General features: G+C 36.7%; 1 protein-coding gene across 2 annotated transcripts in view; it reads left to right on the top strand.

The window, feature by feature from the left end:
- LOC143234490 (lysosomal cholesterol signaling protein-like) overlaps positions 1 to 22115 on the top strand; it is a 105421-nt gene that overhangs the window by 9496 nt on the left and 73810 nt on the right. For both annotated transcript variants that reach the window (XM_076471883.1, XM_076471882.1), the window contains exons 3-7: positions 2182 to 2282; positions 4703 to 4992; positions 7463 to 7773; positions 18495 to 18616; positions 19131 to 19290. In XM_076471883.1, the coding sequence (XP_076327998.1) occupies positions 2182 to 2282; positions 4703 to 4992; positions 7463 to 7773; positions 18495 to 18616; positions 19131 to 19290 (984 nt within the window). The remainder of the gene's footprint in view (positions 1 to 2181; positions 2283 to 4702; positions 4993 to 7462; positions 7774 to 18494; positions 18617 to 19130; positions 19291 to 22115) is intronic.

Genomic DNA, 22115 nt, shown 5'->3' with positions numbered 1-22115 from the left:
TATCATTATTACTTCGAAACACATGTGGTAATAAAATCAACTCAAAGTTTGAATTTCTCAGTTTATATCTGCAGTTTAAAGACATCTCAACAGGTGACTGGTACCATACCAGTTCAATGTCATCCGCATAGGTGACTGGTACAGTAACAATTTCATGTTATCTTTACAGGTGATTGGCACAGTACCAGTCTGATGTCATTTGAACATATGACTGGTACAGTACCAGTTTTGTCTTTTATTAAAGAAAACGCGTGTCTTAAGAAACCCTGAAAAACTCCACTTCAAGGGTTGTTGTTTGTTATTAAGCTACACAAAAGGTTATCTGTGTATTAGCCTACCCTCGGTATCAAACCCTGTTTCTTGTAGTATAAGATTACAGACACACCTCTGCGCTACTGGGTTGTAGTATAAGATTACAGACACACCTCTGCGCTACTGGGTTGTAATATAAGATTACAGACACACCTCTGCGCTACTGGGTTGTAATATAAGATTACAGACACACCTCTGCGCTACTGGGTTGTAGTATAAGATTACAGACACACCTCTGCGCTACTGGGTTGTAATATAAGATTACAGACACACCTCTGCGCTACTGGGTTGTAGTATAAGATTACAGACACACCTCTGCGCTACTGGGTTGTAATATAAGATTACAGACACACCTCTGCGCTACTGGGTTGTAGTATAAGATTACAGACACACCTCTGCGCTACTGGGAGTTCATTTCCACAGAAATTATTTTTTGTCAAACTAATACCTCTGTTCATGAAGGAGTGATGCAGTCGTGAACATGGATTCTTCGTTTTACATGGCCGTGGACGTGTATCACTCATGTCTAATGTCGTTTTGTGCTGTTGTTATGTTTTTTTTTGTGTATTTTCATTGTTACTGTTATTACGATGTCGGGCTTAACGTATGACTGTGGAAATAATTTCCTAGGTTAACACTTTTACAACACAGGCTTACAATTTGTTTTGTTTAGAAATGTTTATCTCTTCTACATTTTTACACTGAATATAAAAATTATATCCATTTTTCTTCACCACGTACAGATTTTCACAAAACTGCACTTTTACATTGAAACCGGGTCATATTTTGTTGTGCTTAAAATATTGACAACCATGGCTATAGATTTCTATAGACCAATCGCGACGTAAGAGTCTTATCGATTGTTTTAGAGCTCCCCGCTAGTACAGCGGTATGTCTCCGGATTTACAACGCTAAAATGAGGGGTTCGATTCCCCTCGGTGGGCTGAGCAGATAGCCCTATGTGGCTTTGCTATAAGAAACACACACTACACACATTGTTTTAGAACTCACAAGAAACACACCGCTAGTGTATAAACGGTTAATAGGCCACACGACATGTCATTTCCAGATAGTATTCGTTATATATTATTTTTTCTTTTCAGTATTATGTATTCATTACTATGACAACAAGAAGTTCTATAAATGAACCAAACATATTGTGTTATATTTGTTGTAAGTAAGAATTTTTTAAAAATTTCCAATTTGTAAAAAATCCTTGCGTGATCGAGAAAAAACAATATTATATTCGAAATCTGCGAACCTGAGTCATGGAAAATCTGTTAATAAAATCAAAACAACTTTTATTATATTTAAATTCGCAGGCCTTTATATTTAAGTAAGAGCTATGAATTTACAGAACACATTTTACTATTTATAACGCAAGTCATAAAAAAACAGTTATTAGACTCGGTTTCCTTTTGCCCATTAAAACTGTGACAATCTGTTTGTAGCGAAGTCAACTGAAATGTTGTTTTTTCTTCTAAGTATTGGACATCATCTACCCACAAACATTTACTTTGAATAACACTGAAATAGGCCCGGCATGGCCAAGTGGTTAAGGCACTCGACTCGTAATACGAGGGTCTCGGGTTCGCATCCACGTTACCCCACACATGCTCGCCCTTTCAGCCGTGGGGATGTTATAATGTGACGGTCAATCGCACTATTCGTTGGTAAAAGAGTAGCCCAACAGTTGGCGGTGGATGGTGATGACTTACTGTTTTTCCTCTATTCTTACACTGCAAAATTAGGGACGGCTAGCACAGATTGCTCTCGTGTAGTTTTGCGTGAAATTCAAAACAAACCAAACACTGAAATAAAACTGAAGAAAGGATTAAGTTAAAATATCATTTTTTTTTTCTATTGCAGGATTTGATGTTAACAAATGTAACATCGGAATCTCCAGAAGTGTCGGGAACTGACCCACTTTTACCATCTCTAGGGAAGTGCTTCAGTATAGTAATAATTGGGTAAGGTTCGTTAAATCATTTAGAAACAAATAACAGTACATTTTTACTTATATGAAGTAAAAGTTTAAAACACATATTCGTCCATTGTCTCTCTTCATGTCACCATAAAAGTGACTCGTTTCGTACATATAAATATAGAAATAAAGAAGAACTTGGTAAAACACGAATCGCTGATCCAGCTAGAGTTACAAAACTCCCACTTTTCTATAACATGTATTACACATTAACACCACTATACTGTTTTGTGTTGTTATATTGAAAGAAACTATCAGCGAAAAATATTTACTAAGAGTGAGGAAACGTGAACATGTTTATAGTGTCAACACACTGTTGGTTTTATTGGAAACAAGCGAAATTACCCCCTACCCAGTGACGCTAGAATTAAGTCACTCCTCCAGTTTAAGTTATTTCATAGACTTTAGAAAGGTTAGCTGTTTTAGTTTCACTCACAGTCAAAGCCCTGAGCTTTTTATCCTGTCCATAACAAAAAGTAATCGTTGAACATTTCAGTTCATGCTGAGAACCACTCAACAATAACATGTTTAACATTTTGAATAATAGTGTGAGTAGTTTCTAATAATTTAGTATAGAATATCCTGCTTACGATGTAACATCAACTTTATTAATACCTGTTATATCGTCATTTTAAAAGTGAATGTTGAGCTTTGTCTGCGTGCACAGCTTTTCAAACAGGAGACAGACGAAAGCTTGGAGAGACACCTCAGTTCACAATATGTACAAGATAAATCTTTTTAATTTGAAAATAACTCTGTTTCAGAATAATGTTTTGAAGATTTGATAAAAGATTAAGCTTGGATTAAAGAACAGATAATGTTAAGAGTTTCATAAATATGCCGCTGGTAATGAAGATAAATAATATTTAAAATATGGGGCCCGGCATGGCCAAGCACGTAAGGCGTGCAACTCGTAATTCGCGGGTTCGCGCCCGCGTCGCGCTAAACATGCTCGCCCTCCCAGTCGTGGGGGCGTATAATGTGACGGTCAATCCCACTATTCGTTGGTAAAAGAGTGGCCCAAGAGTTGGCGGTGGGTGGTGATGACTAGCTGCCTTCCCTCTAGTCTTACATTGCTAAATTATGGACGACTAGCGCAGATAGCCCTCGAGTAGCTTTGTGCGAAATTCCAAAACCAAACAAACAAACATTTAAAATATGTTGCTTATAATGAAAATAAATAGCATTTATATTGAAAAATAAATTCTATCTAAATTTTAATAATGCAGATTAAAGTGAAATAAATATAAAGTTTGAATTTAAAGAAAAATATAGGAGAGTTTAATGTTGTAATAAATTACATTAGAAAAACCTTAAGCCTAAATTCAGGCTGTGACTTGAACACATCAATTGCTGATGTAATGGATTACACTAAATAAGCTAGTCTTAAAAGACAGATTTTTTCTCAGAAGTATTCAGTCGATTTAAAAATTTTCCAGCTACTAAAATTCAAAAGGAATGAATAGGAGCAGAAAGAAATTTATTGTGAAATAATGTAAAATAACCCTTCGAATGGTATGTGGTCAGGAATTAGATTAGTAACTGATCAGAGTTAGACCGAACTGACATTGTATTTGGCCCTAAAATATTTATAAAATGAAACCTCTGGAAAGATCAAATAATAAAATAGGCTGATACATTGTTTGTTTGTTTTGTATTTCGCGCAAAGCTACTCAAGGGCTATCTGCGCTAGACGTCCCTAATTTAGCAGTGTAAGACTAGAGGAAAGGAAGCTAATCATCACCACCCACCGCCAACTCTTGGGCTACTCTTTTACCAACGAATAGTGGGATTGACCGAAACATTGTAACATACCCACAGCTGAAAGGGCGAGCATGTTTGGTGCGACCAGGATTCGAACTCGCAACCGGGCCAATTAGGGACGGCTGAAGAAGATAACATTTCGTTTATGCTTGAAGTTCCGAAACAAGTATATACTTTTGACTACCTTCCTGGTTCGAATCCTGGTCGCACCAAACAAGCTCGCCCTTTCGGTGGATGGTAATGACTAGCTGCTTTCCCTCTAGTCTCACACTGCTAAATTAGGGTCGGCTAGCGCAGGTAAATCTCATAGCTTTGCCCTAAATTCAAATAAACAAACTGTCCCTAATTTGGAACCTAAAAGGTAGAAAGAGTGAAGACAAATAGTCAATAACTGTTCTACCTGAACAATGAAATGTGTTTGTTAGTACTATATGCACCCATGGACGAAAGTGCTCAGCTCACGCGATTTTTGTGGCAACAGGACACGAACCTTAGACTCTCGGATACACAAGCCTAGCACGTTAAACCCCTAGATCACGTGCGGCCAAATATCTCTATAGACGTATATTATAGTTTGTAAGATATTTATTTAAAATGTCATGAACGCAACACCGACGTAACTTTATAATTTTCGAAACGTAGCTACTTGGCCGGTCGTTTCGGACTGATTCGGAATGATGACACAAGAGGGATGAAGGTCTTTATATCCAGTTTCTCCCTTCCTTCGCTTATATTTCTGAACTTAGCAACGTTGGACTTAGCAGCTGTCAACTGGTATTTTATTGCAGGTATATTTATGGGGAAATCCCTGACCTTCTTACTAGTGGTCCTGACAACGGTGGTGTTGCAGAAGCCGGTTGACCTTGCACAAGCTGGACTGTACGGAATGTTCTGTACGCAAGGAAATGACTTTGGACTTGCTTATCCTTTAGGTACGTTTACTCTAAAACTGATAAACACTTTTATGGCTGTTGTTAGCAAGAGTACTTAAACATAACACATTGTTTGTGTAAGTCAAGCACGATAGGATCTTAAAACGTAATCACATCTCATTAACAACCAGGTTGAAAAAGACAAAAACAACACCTAGACTCGCGTTCAGAACAGAAAATAAATAGTATAAACATGCTTTGAAGTGCGAAAGGTGAGAAGGACGAGGTTTATTATTTTGTATAGAAGTACGACGGAATTTCTTGTGGTATTAATGATAATATTAAACTGTATTTACACGTATTATTTGTTACGTGGTGATCGCTGACACTCACATAGATTATATACATATATTATTTATCACCTGGTGATCGGTGACACTCATATAGAGTATATATACATACTATTTGTTACGTGGTGATTGGTGACACTCATATAGAGTACATACATATATTATTTGTTACGTGGTGATCGGTGACACTCATATAGAGTATATATACATACTATTTGTTACGTGGTGATCTGTGACATCCATATAGAGTATATACACATATTATTTGTTACGTGGTGATCGGTGACACTCATATAGAGTACATACATATATTATTTGTTACGTGGTGATTGGTGACACTCATATAGAGTATATATACATACTATTTGTTACGTGGTGATCGGTGACACTCATATAGAGTATATATACATACTATTTGTTACGTCGTGATCTGTGACATCCATATAGAGTATATATACATACTATTTGTTACGTGGTGATCGGTGACATTCATATAGAGTACATACATATATTATTTGCTACGTGGTGATCGGTGACACTCATATAGTGTACATACATATATTATTTGTTACGTGGTGATCGGTGACACTCATATAGAGTATATATACATACTATTTGTTACATGGTGATCAGTGACACTCATATAGAGTACATACATATATTATTTGTTAGGTGATGATCGGTGACACTCATATAGAGTACATACATATATTATTTGTTACGTGGTGATCGGTGACACTCATATAGAGTATATATACATACTATTTGTTACGTGGTGATTGGTGACACTCATATACAGTATATATACATACTATTTGTTACGTGGTGATTGGTGACACTCATATAGAGTACATACATATATTATTTGTTACGTGGTGATCGGTGACACTCATATAGAGTATATACACATATTATTTGTTACGAGGTGATCGGTGACACTCATATAGAGTATATATACATACTATTTGTTACATGGTGATTGGTGACACTCATATAGTGTACATACATATATTATTTGTTACGTGGTGATCGGTGACACTCATATAGAGTATATATACATACTATTTGTTACATGGTGATTGGTGACACTCATATAGAGTACATACATATATTATTTGTTACGTGGTGATCGGTGACACTCATATAGAGTATATATACATACTATTTGTTACGTGGTGATCTGTGACATCCATATACAGTATATACACATATTATTTGTTACGTGGTGATCGGTGACACTCATATAGACTACATACATATATTATTTGTTACGTGGTGATCGGTGACACTCATACAGAGTATATATACATACTATTTGTTACGTGGTGGTCGGTGACACTCACATAGAGTATATACATATATTATTTGTTACGTGGTGATTGGTGACACTCATATAGAGTATATATACATACTATTTGTTACGTGGTGATCGGTGATATCCATATAGAGTATATACATATATTATTTGTTACGTGGTGATTGGTGACTCTCATATAGAGTATATATACATACTATTTGTTACGTGGTGATCTGTGACATCCATATAGAGTATATACACATATTATTTGTTACCTGGTGGTCGGTGACATCCATATAGAGTACATACATATATTATTTGTTACGTGGTGATCGGTGACACTCATATAGAGTATATATACATACTATTTGTTACGTGGTGGTCGGTGACACTCACATAGAGTATATACATATATTATTTGTTACGTGGTGATTGGTGACACCCATATAGAGTATATAGATATATTATTTGTTATGTGGTGATTGGTGACACCCATATAGAGTATATAGATATATTATTTATTACGTGGTGGTTCGTAACATCCTTATAGAGTAAATGCATGTATTATTTGTTAATAATAAAGTCACATAGTGAATTGTTTATTTAGTGTATCTCAGAACGACTGGTAAGGGTATTAACACTGATAAGCAGAGAACAACGTTTTAACCTTCTTAGGACACCTTCAGGCTAACCCTATCAATAAAAGTGTACATTCCTATACCAGCCGTTTTGAGATACATGTTTATTTCAAGTGGGTTTCTCGTCATTAAAAATTTATTTTGTGTCTTTACATGTACTGCCCGTTAGTATTATTGCTATATGATATAATTAATAAACATTTGTCAGTTTATAACATGTATAAGCAAATATTTTATCTGTCCAGTGTCATCTCTGTACAAGGACTTTAGGCCCACATATCCGGGTTATTTGTACCTTGTTTCTCCCATATCTCTCATGGTCCTGAATCCGGTGGCGTTTCTATTAATGGAGGTGGAGAAATTTCGGAATATTGAGGGGCGGAACACCCCTTCGCCAGAGCAAAAAAACAGACAGAAGCCGAATATTGTAAAGAAGATTCTGTTGGTCCTCTGGAGAATCCTGAAGAATCCTAATGTCTTAATGACGATCTTAGGCCTAACTGGTAACTTGGTGTTTCACGGTAAAGTCCCTTATCTCCTGAACGAAGTGCTCCAGGTACAAACACTGGTTTGTTTTGTTTGTTTATATTATAATCTCGTAACATGACAGCTAATTTAAGTGAGAAACACCTCAGAGGATACTAGCCTCACAAGTATACAGTTAAATTCCCGTAGTACGTCACACAAATGTAAGTGAAAAAGTTAGAGGACGCTAATAACACCAAGTAGATGTTGGGAAGATCCGGCTTTTCCAGCTATGGTCCAAACTAGTCATGAAAAACCAGCCGTAAGGAGTGAAACATGACAAAACCTACCGTAAAATATGTTTGTAGGATCACATGACTGTCGTATGGTGTGTGATGGTATAAAATATGTAAGTAGGACCACATGACTGTCGTATGGTGTGGGATGGTATAAAATATGTAAGTAGGACCACATGACTGTCGTATGGTGTGTGATGGTATAAAATATGTAAGTAGAACCACATGACTGTCGTATGGTGTGGGATGGTATAAAATATGTAAGTAGGACCACATGACTGTCGTATGGTGTGTGATGGTATAAAATATGTAAGTAGGATCACATGACTGTCGTATGGTGTGTGATGGTATAAAATATGTAAGTAGGACCACATGACTGTCGTATGGTGTGTGATGGTATAAAATATGTAAGTAGGACCACATGACTGTCGTATGGTGTGTGATGGTATAAAATATGTAAGTAGGATCACATGACTGTCGTATGGTGTGGGATGGTATAAAATATGTAAGTAGGACCACATGACTGTCGTATGGTGTGTGATGGTATAAAATATGTAAGTAGGACCACATGACTGTCGTATGGTGTGTGATGGTATAAAATATGTAAGTAGGACCACATGACTGTCGTATGGTGTGTGATGGTATAAAATATGTAAGTAGGACCACATGACTGTCGTATGGTGTGTGATGGTATAAAATATGTAAGTAGGACCACATGACTGTCGTATGGTGTGTGATGGTATAAAATATGTAAGTAGGACCACATGACTGTCGTATGGTGTGTGATGGTATAAAATATGTAAGTAGGACCACATGACTGTCGTATGGTGTGTGATCACCACATGACTGTCGTATGGTGTGTGATGGTATAAAATATGTAAGTAGGACCACATGACTGTCGTATGGTGTGTGATGGTATAAAATATGTAAGTAGAACCACATGACTGTCGTATGGTGTGTGATGGTATAAAATATGTAAGTAGGACCACATGACTGTCGTATGGTGTGTGATGGTATAAAATATGTAAGTAGGACCACATGACTGTCGTATGGTGTGTGATGGTATAAAATATGTAAGTAGGACCACATGACTGTCGTATGGTGTGTGATGGTATAAAATATGTAAGTAGAACCACATGACTGTCGTATGGTGTGTGATGGTATAAAATATGTAAGTAGTAGGACCACATGACTGTCGTATGGTGTGTGATGGTATAAAATATGTAAGTAGGACCACATGACTGTCGTATGGTGTGTGATGGTATAAAATATGTAAGTAGGACCACATGACTGTCGTATGGTGTGTGATGGTATAAAATATGTAAGTAGGACCACATGACTGTCGTATGGTGTGTGATGGTATAAAATATGTAAGTAGGACCACATGACTGTCGTATGGTGTGTGATGGTATAAAATATGTAAGTAGAACCACATGACTGTCGTATGGTGTGTGATGGTATAAAATATGTAAGTAGGACCACATGACTGTCGTATGGTGTGTGATGGTATAAAATATGTAAGTAGGACCACATGACTGTCGTATGGTGTGTCGATGGTATAAAATATGTAAGTAGGACCACATGACTGTCGTATGGTGTGTGATGGTATAAAATATGTAAGTAGGACCACATGACTGTCATGTAATGACCACTGTCGTATGGTGTGTGATGGTATAAAATATGTAAGTAGGACCACATGACTGTCGTATGGTGTGTGATGGTATAAAATATGTAAGTAGGACCACATGACTGTCGTATGGTGTGTGATGGTATAAAATATGTAAGTAGGACCACATGACTGTCGTATGGTGTGTGATGGTATAAAATATGTAAGTAGGACCACATGACTGTCGTATGGTGTGTGATGGTATAAAATATGTAAGTAGGACCACATGACTGTCGTATGGTGTGTGATGGTATAAAATATGTAAGTAGGACCACATGACTGTCGTATGGTGTGTGATGGTATAAAATATGTAAGTAGGACCACATGACTGTCGTATGGTGTGTGATGGTATAAAATATGTAAGTAGGACCACATGACTGTCGTATGGTGTGTGATGGTATAAAATATGTAAGTAGGACCACATGACTGTCGTGATGGTGTGTGTGATGGTATAAAATATGTAAGTAGGAACCACATGACTGTCGTATGGTGTGTGATGGTATAAAATATGTAAGTAGGACCACATGACTGTCGTATGGTGTGTGATGGTATAAAATATGTAAGTAGGACCACATGACTGTCGTATGGTGTGTCGATGGTATGGTATAAAATATGTAAGTAGGACCACATGACTGTCGTATGGTGTGTGATGGTATAAAATATGTAAGTAGGACCACATGACTGTCGTATGGTGTGTGATGGTATAAAATATGTAAGTAGGACCACATGACTGTCGTATGGTGTGTGATGGTATAAAATATGTAAGTATGGTATAAAATATGTAAAGAACCACATGACTGTCGTATGGTGTGTGATGGTATAAAATATGTAAGTAGGACCACATGACTGTCGTATGGTGTGTGATGGTATAAAATATGTAAGTAGGACCACATGACTGTCGTATGGTGTGTGATGGTATAAAATATGTAAGTAGGACCACATGACTGTCGTATGGTGTGTCGTATGGTGGTGATAAAATATGTAAGTAGGACCACATGACTGTCGTATGGTGTGTGATGGTATAAAATATGTAAGTAGGACCACATGACTGTCGTATGGTGTGTGATGGTATAAAATATGTAAGTAGGACCACATGACTGTCGTATGGTGTGTGATGGCATAAAATATGTAAGTAGAACCACATGACTGTCGTATGGTGTGTGATGGTATAAAATATGTAAGTAGGACCACATGACTGTCGTATGGGTGTGTGGATGGCATAAAATATGTAAGTAGGACCACATGACTGTCGTATGGTGTGTGATGGTATAAAATATGTAAGTAGGACCACATGACTGTCGTATGGTGTGTGATGGTATAAAATATGTAAGTAGGACCACATGACTGTCGTATGGTGTGTGATGGTATAAAATATGTAAGTAGAACCACATGACTGTCGTATGGTGTGTGATGGTATAAAATATGTAAGTAGGACCACATGACTGTCGTATGGTGTGTGATGGTATAAAATATGTAAGTAGGACCACATGACGTATGTCGTATGGTGTGTGATGGTATAAAAATATGTAAGTAGGACCACATGACTGTCGTATGGTGTGTGATGGTATAAAATATGTAAGTAGGACCACATGACTGTCGTATGGTGTGTGATGGTATAAAATATGTAAGTAGGAACCACATGACTGTCGTATGGTGTGTGATGGTATAAAATATGTAAGTAGGACCACATGACTGTCGTATGGTGTGTGATGGTATAAAATATGTAAGTAGGACCACATGACTGTCGTATGGTGTGTGATGGTATAAAATATGTAAGTAGGACCACATGACTGTCGTATGGTGTGTGATGGTATAAAATATGTAAGTAGAACCACATGACTGTCGTATGGTGTGTGATGGTATAAAATATGTAAGTAGGAACCACATGACTGTCGTATGGTGTGTGATGGTATAAAATATGTAAGTAGGACCACATGACTGTCGTATGGTGTGTGATGGTATAAAATATGTAAGTAGGACCACATGACTGTCGTATGGTGTGTGATGGTATAAAATATGTAAGTAGGACCACATGACTGTCGTATGGTGTGTGATGGTATAAAATATGTAAGTAGGAACCACATGACTGTCGTATGGTGTGTGATGGTATAAAATATGTAAGTAGGACCACATGACCGTCGTATGGTGTGTGTGGATGGTATAAAATATGTAAGTAGAACCACATGACTGTCGTATGGTGTGTGATGGTATAAAATATGTAAGTAGGACCACATGACTGTCGTATGGTGTGTGATGGTATAAAATATGTAAGTAGGACCACATGACTGTCGTATGGTGTGTGATGGTATAAAATATGTAAGTAGGACCACATGACCGTGTCGTATGGTGTGTGATGGTATAAAATATGTAAGTAGGACCACATGACTGTCGTATGGTGTGTGATGGTATAAAAATATGTAAGTAGGAACCACATGACTGTCGTATGGTGTGTGATGGTATAAAATATGTAAGTAGGACCACATGACTGTCGTATGGTGTGTGATGGTATAAAATATGTAAGTAGGACCACATGACTGTCGTATGGTGTGTGATGGTATAAAATATGTAAGTAGGAACCACATGACTGTCGTATGGTGTGTGATGGTATAAAATATGTAAGTAGAACCACATGACTGTCGTATGGTGTGTGATGGTATAAAATATGTAAGTAGGACCACATGACTGTCGTATGGTGTGTGATGGTATAAAATATGTAAGTAGGAACCACATGACTGTCGTATGGTGTGTGATGGTATAAAATATGTAAGTAGGACCACATGACTGTCGTATGGTGTGTGATGGTATAAAATATGTAAGTAGGACCACATGACTGTCGTATGGTGTGTGATGGTATAAAATATGTAAGTAACCAATGACTGTCGTATGGTGTGATGGTATAAAATATGTAAGTAGGACCACATGACTGTCGTATGGTGTGTGATGGTATAAAATATGTAAGTAGGACCACATGACTGTCGTATGGTGTGTGATGGTATAAAATATGTAAGTAGGACCACATGACTGTCGTATGGTGTGTGATGGTATAAAATATGTAAGTAGGACCACATGACTGTCGTATGGTGTGTGATGGTATAAAATATGTAAGTAGGACCACATGACTGTCGTATGGTGTCGTATGATGGTATAAAATATGTAAGTAGGACCACATGACTGTCGTATGGTGTGTGATGGTATAAAATATGTAAGTAGGACCACATGACTGTCGTATGGTGTGTGATGGTATAAAATATGTAAGTAGGACCACATGACCGTCGTATGGTGTGTGATGGTATAAAATATGTAAGTAGTGAACCACATGACATGTCGTATGGTGTGTGATGGTATAAAATATGTAAGTAGGACCACATGACTGTCGTATGGTGTGTGATGGTATAAAATATGTAAGTAGGAACCACATGACTGTCGTATGGTGTGTGATGGTATAAAATATGTAAGTAGGACCACATGACTGTCGTATGGTGTGTGATGGTATAAAATATGTAAGTAGGACCACATGACTGTCGTATGGTGTGTGATGGTATAAAATATGTAAGTAGGACCACATGACTGTCGTATGGTGTGTGATGGTATAAAATATGTAAGTGGTATAAAATATGGTAGAACCACATGACTGTCGTATGGTGTGTGATGGTATAAAATATGTAAGTAGGACCACATGACTGTCGTATGGTGTGTGATGGTATAAAATATGTAAGTAGGACCACATGACTGTCGTATGGTGTGTGATGGTATAAAATATGTAAGTAGGACCACATGACTGTCGTATGGTGTGTGATGGTATAAAATATGTAAGTAGGACCACATGACTGTCGTATGGTGTGTGATGGTATAAAATATGTAAGTAGGACCACATGACTGTCGTATGGTGTGTGATGGTATAAAATATGTAAGTAGGACCACATGACTGTCGTATGGTGTGTGATGGTATAAAATATGTAAGTAGGACCACATGACTGTCGTATGGTGTGTGATGGTATAAAATATGTAAGTAGGACCACATGACTGTCGTATGGTGTGTGATGGTATAAAATATGTAAGTAGGACCACATGACTGTCGTATGGTGTGTGATGGTATAAAATATGTAAGTAGGACCACATGACTGTCGTATGGTGTGTGATGGTATAAAATATGTAAGTAGGACCACATGACTGTCGTATGGTGTGTGATGGTATAAAATATGTAAGTAGGACCACATGACTGTCGTATGGTGTGTGATGGTATAAAATATGTAAGTAGGACCACATGACTGTCGTATGGTGTGTGATGGTATAAAATATGTAAGTAGGACCACATGACTGTCGTATGGTGTGTGATGGTATAAAATATGTAAGTAGGACCACATGACTGTCGTATGGTGTGTGATGGTATAAAATATGTAAGTAGGACCACATGACTGTCGTATGGTGTGTGATGGTATAAAATATGTAAGTAGGACCACATGACCGTCGTATGGTGTGTGATGGTATAAAATATGTAAGTAGGTACTGTCGTATGGTGTGTGATGGTATAAAATATGTAAGTAGGACCACATGACTGTCGTATGGTGTGATGGTATAAAATATGTAAGTAGGACCACATGACTGTCGTATGGTGTGTGATGGTATAAAATATGTAAGTAGGAACCACATGACTGTCGTATGGTGTGTGATGGTATAAAATATGTAAGTAGGACCACATGACTGTCGTATGGTGTGTGATGGTATAAAATATGTAAGTAGGACCACATGACTGTCGTATGGTGTGTGATGGTATAAAATATGTAAGTAGGACCACATGACTGTCGTATGGTGTGTGATGGTATAAAATATGTAAGTAGGACCACATGACTGTCGTATGGTGTGTGATGGTATAAAATATGTAAGTAGGACCACATGACTGTCGTATGGTGTGTGATGGTATAAAATATGTAAGTAGGACCACATGACTGTCGTATGGTGTGTGATGGTAGGACCACATGACTGTCGTATGGTGTGTGATGGTATAAAATATGTAAGTAGGACCACATGACTGTCGTATGGTGTGTGATGGTATAAAATATGTAAGTAGGACCACATGACTGTCGTATGGTGTGTGATGGTATAAAATATGTAAGTAGGACCACATGACTGTCGTATGGTGTGTGATGGTATAAAATATGTAAGTAGGACCACATGACTGTCGTATGGTGTGTGATGGTATAAAATATGTAAGTAGGACCACATGACTGTCGTATGGTGTGTGATGGTATAAAATATGTAAGTAGGACCACATGACTGTCGTATGGTGTGTGATGGTATAAAATATGTAAGTAGGACCACATGACTGTCGTATGGTGTGTGATGGTATAAAATATGTAAGTAGGACCACATGACTGTCGTATGGTGTGTGATGGTATAAAATATGTAAGTAGGACCACATGACATGACTGTCGTATGGTGTGTGATGGTATAAAATATGTAAGTAGGACCACATGACTGTCGTATGTGTGTGATGGTATACCAAATATGTAAGTAGGACCACATGATGTAAGTGTCGTATGGTGTGTGATGGTATAAAATATGTAAGTAGGACCACATGACTGTCGTATGGTGTGTGATGGTATAAAATATGTAAGTAGGACCACATGACTGTCGTATGGTGTGTGATGGTATAAAATATGTAAGTAGGACCACATGACTGTCGTATGGTGTGTGATGGTATAAAATATGTAAGTAGGACCACATGACTGTCGTATGGTGTGTGATGGTATAAAATATGTAAGTAGGACCACATGACTGTCGTATGGTGTGTGATGGTATAAAATATGTAAGTAGGACCACATGACTGTCGTATGGTGTGTGATGGTATAAAATATGTAAGTAGGACCACATGACTGTCGTATGGTGTGTGATGGTATAAAATATGTAAGTAGGACCACATGACTGTCGTATGGTGTGTGATGGTATAAAATATGTAAGTAGGACCACATGACTGTTGTCGTATGGTGTGTGATGGTATAAAATATGTAAGTAGGACCACATGACTGTCGTATGGTGTGTGATGGTATAAAATATGTAAGTAGGACCACATGACCGTATGGTGTGTGATGGTATAAAATATGTAAGTAGGACCACATGTCGTATGGTGTGTGATGGTATAAAATATGTAAGTAGGACCACATGACTGTCGTATGGTGTGTGATGGTATAAAATATATGTAAGTAGGACCACATGACTGTCGTAGTGTGTGATGGTATAAAATATGTAAGTAGGACCACATGACTGTCGTATGGTGTGTGATGGTATAAAATATGTAAGTAGGACCACATGACTGTCGTATGGTGTGTGATGGTATAAAATATGTAAGTAGGACCACATGACTGTCGTATGGTGTGTGATGGTATAAAATATGTAAGTAGGACCACATGACTGTCGTATGGTGTGTGATGGTATAAAATATGTAAGTAGGACCACATGACTGTCGTATGGTGTGTGATGGTATAAAATATGTAAGTAGGACCACATGACTGTCGTATGGTGTGTGATGGTATAAAATATGTAAGTAGGACCACATGACTGTCGTATGGTGTGTGATGGTATAAAATATGTAAGTAGGGACCACATGACTGTCGTATGGTGTGTGATGGTATAAAATATGTAAGTAGGACCACATGACTGTCGTATGGTGTGTGATGGTATAAAATATGTAAGTAGGACCACATGACTGTCGTATGGTGTGTGATGGTATAAAATATGTAAGTAGGACCACATGACTGATGTCGTATGGTGTGTGATGGTATAAAATATGTAAGTAGGACCACATGACTGATGTCGTATGGTGTGTGATGGTATAAAATATGTAAGTAGGACCACATGACTGTTGTCGTATGGTGTGTGATGGTATAAAATATGTAAGTAGGACCACATGACTGATGTCGTATGGTGTGTGATGGTATAAAATATGTAAGTAGGACCACATGACTGATGTCGTATGGTGTGTGATGGTATAAAATATGTAAGTAGGACCACATGACTGTCGTATGGTGTGTGATGGTATAAAATATGTAAGTAGGACCACATGACTGTCGTATGGTGTGTGTTGGTATAAAATATGTAAGTAGGACCACATGACTGTCGTATGGTGTGTGATGGTATAAAATATGTAAGTAGGACCACATGACTGTCGTATGGTGTGTGATGGTATAAAATATGTAAGCAGGACCACATGACTGTCGTATGGTGTGTGATGGTATAAAATATGTAAGTAGGACCACATGACTGTCGTATGGTATGTAATCCCGTCATCGCTGTTATATACATATATATACAATCATATATCACCCTTCTATATACACACACACACAATCATCAACCACCCACCACATTTATAAAATATACATGTACGATAATCGTCCACCACCTTTATATAACATGTATACAATCATCCAACCTTCACCGGTAATGTTACTACAATCAGACCGTGTGTGTGTGTGTCTGTCTGTTGTAATTCCACGTGTTATTCAAATGACAAAAAATTAAACTGCATTTGTTTTTAAACAAAAAAGACTCACTGAAAGTCAATGATGCGTATTATATACTACATAATGGGGATTGTCACATGACCTTGTATATTATATACTACTACTTAATGGGGATTGTCACATGACCTTGTATATTATATACTACATAATGGGAATTGTTACATGACCTTGTATATTATATACTACATAATGGGGATTGTTACATGACCTTGTATATTATATACTACATAATGGGGATTGTTACATGACCTTGTATATTATATAGAACATAATGGGGATTGTTACATGAACTTGTATATTATATACTACATAATAGGGATTGTTACATGACCTTGTATATTATATACTACATAATAGGGATTGTTACATGACCTTGTATATTATATACTACATAATGGGGATTGTTACATGACCTTGGGTATTATATACTACATAATGGGGATTGTTACATGACCTTGTATATTATATACTACATAATGGGGATTGTTACATGACCTTGTATATTATATACTACATAATGGGGATTGTTACATGACCTTGTATATTATATACTACATAATAGGGATTGTTACATGACCTTGTATATTATATACTACTTAATGGGGATTGTTACATGACCTTGTATATTATATACTACATAATGGGGATTGTTACATGACCTTGTATATTATATACTACATAATGGGGATTGTTACATGACTGTATATTATATACTACATAATGGGGATTGTTACATGACTGTATATTATATACTACATAATGGGGATTGTTACATGACCTTGTGTATTATATACTACATAATAGGGATTGTTACATGACTTTGTATATTATATAGAACATAATGGGGATTGTTACATGACCTTGTATATTATATACTACATAATGGGGATATTTACATGACCTTGTATATTATATACTACATAATGGGGATATTTACATGACCTTGTATATTATATACTACAAAATGGGGATTGTTACATGACCTTGTATATTATATACTACATAATGGGGATATTTACATGACCTTGTATATTATATACTACATAATGGGGATATTTACATGACCTTGTATATTATATACTACAAAATGGGGATTGTTACATGACCTTGTATATTATATACGTACATAAACTGCTCTAAGTTGATATGTCTATGGTAGATCTGAACAGGTTTTACGAATTACTGTTTACGATTTGTTTCAGATTTTCATACGTCATCTGTACACAGTAATTTATAAAATATTTTCAAGCTACATTGTTTTGATATCATATTAAATTCGTGCTGTTTATCTGTAATTAATTAAGGTTTCTAAACTTCGGTTGTTTCACAGCTTTTAAGTTCAGCGTTTGCCGCTAACGTCCTTTTCCTACTGGGCTTCTCGGTAGCTGGAAGAACCTCCACCAATGATACTTCTGGCCGTATAGTCCTTGGTGTCCTTCTCGTCTTCCGAATGTACGTCCAGCTGGTTTTGTTTGCAACTGTTGCTTTATGTTCTTGTCGCCTTGAGAGTAACCGAAACCTAATTAAACAATAGAAATAAACAAGTTAAACATTTCTATAACTTGACGTTAAATTGTACTCTAAACATAATTCGTTATTTGTGCAGCACTTATAAGGTATTTGATGTATAGTATATTATGTTGTCATTTTTTAAAGAGTGTATCAAATTTGAAAAAGGTTAAACGGTTCTTTTTTATTTAGTAAACAACAAACACAATATTACTCAATAGAACATCCCAAACTAAGTTAGTTAATATTTTAGTTTTTAACCTAGTCCAAACAGAAATGGCTGAATATAAAGAAACAGTCACCTTGGACAAATATATTGTCGAAACATGTCCTACGTTCATCTTTAACACAAATCATTTTATTATGCTCATAAAATGTCGTTTGCCAACTTATTAACTAGTTTAAAATTCAACAAGAATGTAAAAGAAAAACAAAACTTTCAAATTAATTATTTCAGGCTTGGTGTTCCACTTCTGATCTCAGGATCTGTTCGACTCTTGTGCGGTGATATGGAGGACTGGAAACACTTGACGAGTTACGCCTTTCTTTACGGTACAGTGCCGACTGGACCCGTTGTTCTGATCTTTGCTGCCCAGTACGGACTATCTGTAGACATGGTAAATTCGGAAACTGCCGAAATAAAAGTATTTACTGATCATTAAATTACATTAAATTGTAACGTGTTTTACGACGTTTATCGAACGGTACACAGTTGTAGGCCTAAGTTCACTAATAATGTTTTTACTTTCAACAAAATGTTTTTGCTGTTCGAATGATTGACGTAATAGAATAGAAACACAGAATACACGTGGTCACCGTCCACTAATTTTTTTTTTTCTAACTCTGGTTTACTACTCAGAGAAATACAACTTTTTGCAGTCTAACCAGTTGTTTTACTGCAAAAGTACACTGTTTCCTTACTGACCTCTCTAAGGTAGGAAAGTAAGTAATAAATACGATTGCCACCTGTAGCCTAACTCTGTAAAAATCAAGACTTGCTACGAAAATTTCGTCTTCCTTCATAACATACTTCGTTGTACTGTTTGTGGACTTTTTGTTTTCTTTTGTTTACATTTGTCAACAGAAACAGTTCATTTCTCAGTTCAGTAATTTTCACTATAACTTCAGTGGTCAATAATAAACCTCTCGCTGAGATACATTTACACTTTTCTCGTGATTCAACAAATTAATTTTTATTTTTTTGTTGTTTTTTTTAAGCTGACTTGTATACTCCATCTTGGTTCTTTTATTTTACGTAAAAAAAAATCATTATACCTGTTCTTGTGCACATTACACCCTCGTTTTAGTGTTTAGGTAACTATCTGTACGTAGGTGTGACCATGAAATCTAAACAATGCATGTAGTGGTGATTACATAATTATACGTCCCCCGCTGGTACCGTAGGCAGTCTTCAGATTTACAACGCCAAAATCAGGTGTCGATTCCCTCGGTGGACTCAGCAGGTAGCCCAATGTGGGTTTTCTGTAAGAAACCACACACACGTAATTATATTTATATTACAGAATGAAGTGAGTTGCTGGGCTCCAGCGAGTGGAATGAAAGCACGGATTAAACATTGCTTTGATCCATTAGGGGGCACTACATAATAAAGTAAAAAACAACAACACTGCAGAGACATTTAGTAGCTTCATCTATTGTTGCTATAATGAACTACGATATTTAATATATTAAAATTAGATGTCATTCTTTTTCATTCTGTACATCTTCTGTAGTTCAAGAGGTTAATTGTAATAATTCATCAAATTATTATTATGTACGAACTCACAAATAAGGTGTTAGTACACCATGATTCTTAGCTGGTGTTTCTCAAGGAAACCCGCAAATAACAGGAGATTCAATCAACAACTTAGAAGAATAGCCGATAATAGAAAACGTTTTATATACAAACAGTGTCTGTGTGTTACAACACACAAGGAACAACAGTTCTTTCTACCAAGTTCTGCTTAGCTTTAAAACCTTCCCTCCCTGAGAACTAAACCCATTGTTCTTGAAAGAAGTCTTAATTTGACTGTCTCTCAGTAGAAGACTGGCTAAAGAAAGCGAAATTAAATCCAACAGGTGAACTCACTTTCTTTGTCCAAGGCACAACGTTACCTCGTAACCTTTATTCCTTCACAGCATAGATCAGCTATCGCATTTATAATCAGCTAGCAAATGATATTACACTGCTAATCCTGCTAACCCGAATGCTTTGTATTACTGTAATGTCCTCTCGAGCAGAGTAGACATCATGTATTAAAGAGAACAAAGAAACGAAACAACTATAACAAGGTAACACTAACGACTTTCTGGACTACTTGTTACCGTCATTGTAGCAGGAAAACTAAATAACTGACAACTTTTATACATTCCATATCACCAAGTAAACAGCATTTCTCTTTATCACATCAACTCATTTAATTTAGTTTTGTGAACCGTATAGTTTTTATTTCTTGCTTAAAATACAGCTATGTTTATGACTCTTAAGTCTTGAGGAAATGATAAGTTTTTCTTGTTAGATTAGACAGCATAGTATATTTATAGTTGTTAAAAACATTATTTATTTATATGTCAACCTGTTACTTTTATCTTTGAAACAAGTCTTCAGTGACACAGTGGTATCTTTGCGGTGTTACCAAGCTAGAAATTCGTGGTGAGCAGAATACAGATAACTTTGTACTTAATTCCAAACAAACTTTAAAACAGAGACGCGAAAAGCCGGTATTTTTGGTTAAGGAACTGTATAACGTTCTAGACTTACATTGTATAGAGTTACCTTATAACAACAATATTTTACACAAGGTGAATATTTAAGTTAACACATGAAATCAAAAACTTAATTACTTACTAATACGTACTTCCATTTATTATTTCTTAAGGCCCGACATGGCCAGGTGGGTTAAGGCGTTCGATTCGTAATCTGAGGGGCGCGGGTTCGAATCCCAGTCGCACCAAACATGCTCGCCCTTTCAGCCGTAGGGGCGTTATAAAGTGACGGTCAATCTCACTATTCGTTGGTAAAAGAGTAGCCCAAGAGTTGACGGTGGGTGGTGATGATTAGCTGCCTTCCCTCTAGTCTTACACTGCTGAATTAGGAACGGCTAGCGCAGATAGACTAGCGTAGCTTTGCACGAAAGTAAAAAAAAATAAAAATTCTTCCCCTTCTGCATATTACCTACCATCTATGCCGCAACAAACGAGGTTCTTTTTCTGTACCATTACAGACGGGGAATTTAGGATCACTGACTCAGTGTACCACGGTAGGCCTGTACCTAGCCACGATACATCTTCTTAAACACGAACTGCTGAGAGTAGTTATTTTTACGATAAGCATGGTATGTTTCTAGAATTAATTAATACACCAGACATACAAGACATTTTAATTTAGTTCGTAACCGTTTATAATTAACAACTGACTCACTAGAGGGAAGATAAATGTACA

This window comes from Tachypleus tridentatus, chromosome 12 (assembly GCF_004210375.1).
Source record: "Tachypleus tridentatus isolate NWPU-2018 chromosome 12, ASM421037v1, whole genome shotgun sequence".
Lineage (NCBI taxonomy): Eukaryota > Metazoa > Arthropoda > Merostomata > Xiphosura > Limulidae > Tachypleus > Tachypleus tridentatus.
Note: the sequence above shows the minus strand (reverse complement) of the source record. Positions and strands in the feature narration are given on the sequence as shown.